Raw genomic sequence first — 7,102 nt, forward strand, 5'->3', positions numbered from 1 at the left:
TTGCATGGCGCTGCTCTATTTAGATTTCTTCACTATGCCTGCCTGATATATAGACCTCTCGACGAAGAAGATCCTACGAAGAGAAAACAAAATCTGCAGATTCAAATCCACTCGGAGCTGTACACACTATATGTCGAGGTCCTTGCCGCAATCTATCTTTATCATGTCTTTTCCTTTACTATCGTAAAAGCCCTTCGACGTAGAAGAAGAATGCGACCACACTCATCTCGCCCTTACCTCGTATATAAGGCGCTCACCCCCAGCTGATTTAAGCACATGGCCACCTGCGCTCCCCTAGACAAGAAAAAGGAAGAGACAGAAACAATGGAAGAAAGCTATGCTTGCTTCAGACAGGCCAAGACAGATAGCCATATCAGAGGGAACCTTCACGATTCTAGACACAGAATGGCTAGCTCTGTGTCTACTCCTCCTCTGGCTAGTGTCTCAATGGAAAGGCAGCGCGGTGGCGGGTACATGACCTCAGCCTTTCTTTCTCCTTTCATAGAGAAACTTCATCTTTGGAAATCTATGGAAAGACGACTGAATGAGAAAAGGAATGGAAATGGGGTGTCACAGGAGGAGCAACGAACACACAAAGAAACCTGACTTCTCTGAAGGTATCCTCCTCGTCTTTTCTTCTTCTTTTTTCTATCATGGTCACTAGGTCGTAGTAGCGCTAGGAGTAGGAGGCGAAACTCATCGGGGAGAAGCAAATCTTCGACGTCACCTCTCCCGACAGCACGCTAAGAAAGCAGCGCCATTCCCGCGACATCAGAGATAGATTAAAGAGAGATAGATTAAGATAGATGGATTAAGATGGATAGATAGATAGATACATTCATTCTCTAAGTCTTCATTATTCTTCTATTTAGATTCACCTAGACTATTTCATACAGTATGAGTATATACAGCGATGAGAGAGGAGAGAGAAAAGGTTGAGAGAGAAGAAGCAAAAGAGTACAGAGCAAGAGAAAAGGAATCTTTCTCTCTACACAAGAAGAAAAAAGAGGTCTTTTCCACTCTAAACATTCTTCCTCTCACAGCACTGCATTAAGGCAAGAGACAACCCCTCACTCCACTCCTGGAAATTCAGTCATACCACCTCCTACACTGACAGGTCCACTAAGGAAGACATCTCTCCCTCCCTTCACTTCCTTCCGCCAAGAGATAGATCGATTAAAGGTAGATAGACTGAAGATAGGTAGATAGATAGAGATAGACGGGCAGACCAAAGATATACAAATAGAGATGAAGAGAAGAGCAAAAGAAGCGAAAACAGGGTGACAACGTTGCAGATGAACGAGGAGCCATGATGATAGAGGAGACGCATGAATGCCCGACTAAGGCTGGGGCTTACGATTCTTGATCATTACAGAAGACGATAGCTTGACGAAAGGCAAGAGAAGAAAAGACTTGAAGTAAAACTCGAACTTTCGCTCCGAGCTGTCTCATGACGGTTGGCTCATCAGGAACAATTAGCAAAGCATAATAAATGCCTACAGAAGATGAAGGTGGAAAAGAGAGAAAAAAGAAAGTAAGAGAGAAAGAGAGAGAAAGTTTGCCTTCGATCGAAGGATGAGAAAGGAATGAGAGGAAGAAGAAGAAGAATAAGGTAACGCTTCTCAGACATGGAAAGAGCAGGTCATGGAGGAAAAGTTGGAGAAAGAGAGATATAGAGAGAAGGAAAAGGAAGGAAGACCAAAAGACAGATAGGTAGAAAGACATGCAGATAAAGAGATAAGATAGAAATGGACAGACAGATAGAAAGATGCATATTTCACAACGTGGTAGGGGGGCTTGAAGAGAGACGAGGAAGAAGATGTTCGAGAGAGTGTATTAGTGTAGCAAGATCTAGCGGACGAGAGAGACACCTTCTTTCCCTTCTCCTTCCCACAAACATAAATCTCATGCAAAACTCGCGACCTCTCACTTTTCACTCAAGCCAATACTCTCTACATCTATCTATCTATCTATACATACATGTAATACATAGGACGATATATATAGATGTTTATACAAGGGCACCAAGCTATGTTGATACCTGAATAGATATGCGTATATTTGCAACATGCCTATGATGTATGCAAACAGAGGAGTTCCTTAGACGTCTGTCTGCTTATGTGGTTGACGGATACCTTCTAAGAGAGGCGAGGGAAGTGACGGGCGTAATGAAGACGAGGAAGAAGAGGGTGTCGATGAGGAGAGAGAAGGAGAAGAGAGAGCAAGAGTCTGACGGTCTTCTTGCTTCTGTGTAGAATAGAAGTCAGATGTATCAAGCCTATCATCTGGATTTGTGGTCTTTGCTGAAAAAGCGAGATCTCCTGAGGGGGAAGACTTCTTATCTGAAGGCCTGTCTACATGTGATAGAGGTTCTCTGTCTAATTCTTCAGCCTCTGCGATGCTACCTTCTCTGTTCTGTTGAGAAGGGAAAGAGATACTACATAAAGATGAAGAAGGTGGAGAAGAGGAAGAAGATACTAGACATTCTTTTCTCTCTCTTAATGATTCTCCTCCTTCAAGACTCTTCTTCTTTTCTTCTTCTTCCTTAGAGGAACCTATGAAGGAGGAGGAGGTATCTCTCCCTCTCATATCCTTTCTCTCTTCTAGCATCTCGAGAGCCTTCTTCGGCGGGGAGGACATGTCCCCTGAAGATCCGGGCGACTGGTCTTTCATGGAATCTTCTTCTCTTTTCCGATCGTTTGTCTCGCTCTTCATTTCCCTAGGGCCTGAAGATGAAGGAGATAGACTAGCACACGAAGAAGAAAAAGAAAGAGGCTGGAGTTGAGAGGAAAGAGAAGGAGAAACAGAAGAGAGAGGATGTGCCTCAGAGGAAAAAGAGATACGATGAGTGCTGGTAGACGACGACGAAGAAGACGACGATGAGAATGAAAGAGAAGAAGAAGAAGATGAAAGAGAAGAAAGAGGAGGGGGAGGAGAAGGAGAAGAAGGTGTTCCATATTTCATGGCAAGAGCACGTGCTACCTCGGCAGCAGAACGCTTTTTACCCATTGAGGCTTTCTTTAAAGAACTTCCTTCTCTCCCATCTACCTTCGTTTCTTCTTCTTCTTCTCCTTTTCGAACGACTTCACTACCGTTTATCTCCGTCTTCTTGTTCTCTTCTTCTCTCTTGTGTAGACTCGTCTTTCCTTCTCTGGAGTGTAGAATCCATGAAGAACATAGGAGAATCTTTTCGAAGCACCTAGGCTCGGATCGCATAGGTATCATGCTCCCTACCTCTCTCCCTCTTGGGGCAGAGGCTTTCGTCTGTTTGCCTGTCTCGAGTGCATGCGAAGCGTCCACTTTTTCTGCTCCGTTATTTTCTCTCTTTTCTCCTCGATGACTCTCTTCAGATCTGAAACAAGAAGATGATACGAAAGGGGAGTTGAGAGAGCCATTCTTCTCGCGAAGGTCTCTTGAAGAGTGAGTTTCTTCGTGTCTCTCTCTTATCATCTGTTCCTCTCCTACTACCCCGACAACTCCAGAAGAGACGACTTTTTCTTGTACTTCTGTTATGTTTTCTTCTTCTTCCTCTTCCCCTTCTTCTCCTTCTCTTTTCTTCCCCTCCTGGGAATGGCGCTTCTGTACACCCTCTCTTATGCTTCCTTCTTCCCCAGTGTCTTTCCCTTCAACTCGCTTCTTTGAGATGCTACTCTCACCTTCTATTTCTTCTTCTTCTTCTCTAACTTCCTCTTCTCTTCTCTTTCTCTCTTCTCCATGTGTATCTTCTTTGCAATTCTCCTTCTTTCTCTTCTCATTCGAATCTCTGCCTTCTTTTTCGAAGTTCCTCGCGCGGTTCATATAGGCCTCAGCGAGCTCTTTAGTTAACGAGAAGGATCCTTCTTTCTCCCCCTTTAGTGAGAGACCTCCTCCTTCTTTCTCAGCTAATGCATGCGCAACCACAAAAGATAAAGCTCTTTGACGCTGTTCTTCTTCTTCTTTCTTCTTTTGGCTCTGAAGGGCTGAGGTGTATCGAGCCTCGTCGAGATCTTCAACGAAGTTCTCTAAGAAGGATATAAGAGGAGGGGGGAACGTCGCTGAGAAGGCAAGCAGTTGCATGTGAGGATGAAGAAGAGATTTTAGAAGAGCTCTGAAGAAAACAGAAAGAAGGAAAGAAAGACGAACATCGCACAGTAGGAAAAAGAGCCTTTCCTTCTCTCTCTTTCAATACTATGACGATGCGACGTAAAGACACCTTCTTCTTCTTCTCTGGAGCTGCAACCTCGAGACAGATGAACTACCCCCTACAGTCTCTCCTTTCTTCACGAGGGAAGACAGAGGCCTCCGCGCTCTCTTCAGACTTTATCTACAGAGAGAGATTGAAGACAGATGAAGTAGGGATTAAGAAGATAGATAGGTAGATAGATAGATAGATCGATCGATAGATAGATAGATCGACCGATAGAGCATGGAATAGAACCTACGCCATAATGTAATCGTGGATAAGAAGAGTAGGGAGGAGTTGCAGACAAGAAGAGGTAAAGAGAAGGAGAGATCTCTAGAATCTATCAAGGAATGCACTTCTACACTGTCAGGCAAGCTACACCTAGGAACACCCTCAACCCATTCTCTATCCATCTATCTATCCATCGATCTATCTATCCATCTATCTATCTATCCATCTATCTATCTATCTCCAATCTACCTATCTATCTCTAATCTATTCATCTATCTATCGATCTACCTGGCTATCTATCTAACCTTTAATCTACGTATCTATATTTATCTTCCCTTACTCTATCTATCTATCTATCTTTAACGAATCTATCAATAGGTAGGGCCTGAGTGGAGTGGACCAACTCTTAAGGGTAGGGCATAAGCCGCTCTCTTATTTCTTCTTTCTTCCTCTATCATATTCATGGAGACGTCGTCTTCTTCTCCTTCTTGAGAGGAAGAAAAGAAGATGAGAAACAAGACAATAGCTCTGTGTGCCTTTCCTTACTGGACTTGATGCCTAAAGAAGTGGTCGAGAAGAAGATCTGCTTCGTCAAGGACAATTATCTCCAAATGTCTCTGAAGACGGCGAGAGGAGGGAAGTCGACGACAGGGCCTACAGAACAAGATATCTTCTCCTTTCTTATTCTTCTCATTCTTCTTGCTATTCTTTTTATTCTTCTCCTTGTCTTCTTCTTGCTCTATCTTATTGATACCTTCTTCCTTTCCTTTCCCAACAAGATTCTCTCTTTCTTGTTTCTCTTCTGTCTCATCTTCCTTCTTTTCCGACCTTGTTTCATCTCTTTTCTCTTCCCTCTGCTCTCCCTCCTTCTCTTCCCTGTCTTTAACGCGCTTTTGAGCTCCTTGCTGCTTCTCCTCTTCTTCTTCCTCTTCTCCGTCATCTTCGCTCTGTCGTCCCTCTTCCTCTCTATTCTCACTTGCGTTCGTATTCATAGCTTCTTCATCTTCTTCCTCTTTTTCTCCCTTCTTCTCTCCCTTCTCTTGTTCTTCTTCTCCTGCTTCTTTCTCTTCGTTGTGTTCCTCTACCAGGTGTCCTCTTGCTTCAAGAAGAAGATCTGTCGATGGTTTCTCTCCATAGAAAGTCTGTTTCTTTGAACTTGCATCTTCTTTCTTTCCTTTCTCTCGCTTTAGAAGCTCTTGGTGAAAGGAGAGACAATCGCAGGTCCACGTCCCTAAGACTCTCTGCGTCTGCTTATTTCTCAGAAGACTTAGCAAGCGACCTTCGAGATTCACACAGGACAAAGAGAGAAGATAAAGAGAACGATTTGAAACAGTGTGAATTATCTTTAGGAGAATAGAAAGGAGAAGGAAAGAGAGAGAAAGAAAATGAAGGAAAAGAGAGAGAGAAACTCCGTAGAGGGAGAGAAGTTCTTTCGTGGAACGCAGTCAGTGCTCTCGTTCTCTCTCCCTGATAAGAACTTGCTTATATGACTGGTAGAGTGAAGAAAAGATCTCTATCTTCTTCTTAAACTCTTCTCTTTCTTCTTCTTCTTCCGCTGCTTCAAAGAGCGAGAGACAGAGATAAGCTACGCCTTCTTAGAAAGAAGGGGCTATCGTTATACTCGCGAGTGTTTGCTTGTATCTTCATGGAGAAGCACTTGAAGAGAAATCTTATGCTGCTACGTAGACGACACCCGAAAGAAAAGAGCAGAATGACTGATTTGAAAGAGAGAGGAATGAGAGAAGCTCTTCGGAATTCACGACCGTTAGAAAAGCACAGATGAGGAAGGATAGCTGAGATATGTGATACAAAGAGAGGAAGGTTGAGAAAGAGAGAAAGCAAGAGAGAAAGAAAGAGACATAGAAAAAGAGAAAGGTACATGAAATCTACAAGAAGAAAAGAGGAGTGTCCCTACGGCAGGACCGATGAGCTGAAGAAGTGAAGAGAGGAGAGAAGGACAGAGAAGGGAGACACCTCGGAAAAGAAGAAAGAAAGAAGAAGGGTAGAAGAAAGATGAGTAAGAAAGCATTTTAAAAAGACTTACCAGGAGTTGCGATAAGAATATGAGGCTGATGCTTCAACTTCTCTTGACAAATGGAAAGAGGAGACCCTCCGAAGAGACAGGCATATCGAAGAGGCTGTCCAGATGAAATAAAGAGGCAACAGAGAAGAAAGAAAAGACGACCTAGGAGGAAAGAAAAGAGATGATCTTAAGACATGATATGCAAACAGGAGAAGGAACGGAAAGGTATGATAGAACGGATGGGTACATGAAGAAAGAGTAAAGAAGAAAGAGAGATAAGAATCTATATATCTATCTATATTTGTGTATAGCCACGTCATTCCTACGTGAATGGCGAGTGCATATATTAAGAGAATAGCACGGACAACTTCAGTTGCCACACAGGCCTAGTCTGCATGCTACTGCGAAAATGGAGGTGAAAGGCCAAATAAGGAGGAAAAGAAGGAGAAGAGAAAGACACGTAGGCTTACGTACACTTGAAACCGACAGAATCCTACGCCTTATATACAGATACACATGAAGCAGATAGCTATCTGAGACGCGAATGATAGTCTCCTGTTGGTCCGCGACTAACGCTTCTACGTACTACATGTCGAAACAGGTAGACAGAAAGAAAGACAGATAAACAGACAACGATAGGCAGACCAATTAAAGATACCTAGATTGAAGATAGATATAGATAGATA

At 43.2% G+C, this 7,102-nt stretch overlaps 1 protein-coding gene across 1 annotated transcript in view; it reads right to left on the minus strand.

Moving 5' to 3' along the window:
- Nucleotides 1-233: 233 nt before the first annotated feature.
- The window catches only part of CSUI_003791 (dead deah box helicase domain-containing protein), a gene marked incomplete at its 3' end in the record, with an annotated part of 9,080 nt that continues 2,211 nt past the window's right edge, over nt 234-7,102 (minus strand). Inside the window, exons 3-7 of the mRNA XM_068063986.1 lie at nt 6,438-6,531; nt 4,940-5,672; nt 2,136-4,087; nt 1,358-1,496; nt 234-294 (exon numbers count right to left, since the gene is read on the minus strand). Of these exons, the coding sequence (XP_067924035.1) occupies nt 234-294; nt 1,358-1,496; nt 2,136-4,087; nt 4,940-5,672; nt 6,438-6,531 (2,979 nt within the window). The remainder of the gene's footprint in view (nt 295-1,357; nt 1,497-2,135; nt 4,088-4,939; nt 5,673-6,437; nt 6,532-7,102) is intronic.

Source organism: Cystoisospora suis, assembly GCF_002600585.1.
Source record: "Cystoisospora suis strain Wien I chromosome Unknown contig_1715, whole genome shotgun sequence".
Classification (NCBI taxonomy): Eukaryota; Apicomplexa; class Conoidasida; order Eucoccidiorida; family Sarcocystidae; genus Cystoisospora; species Cystoisospora suis.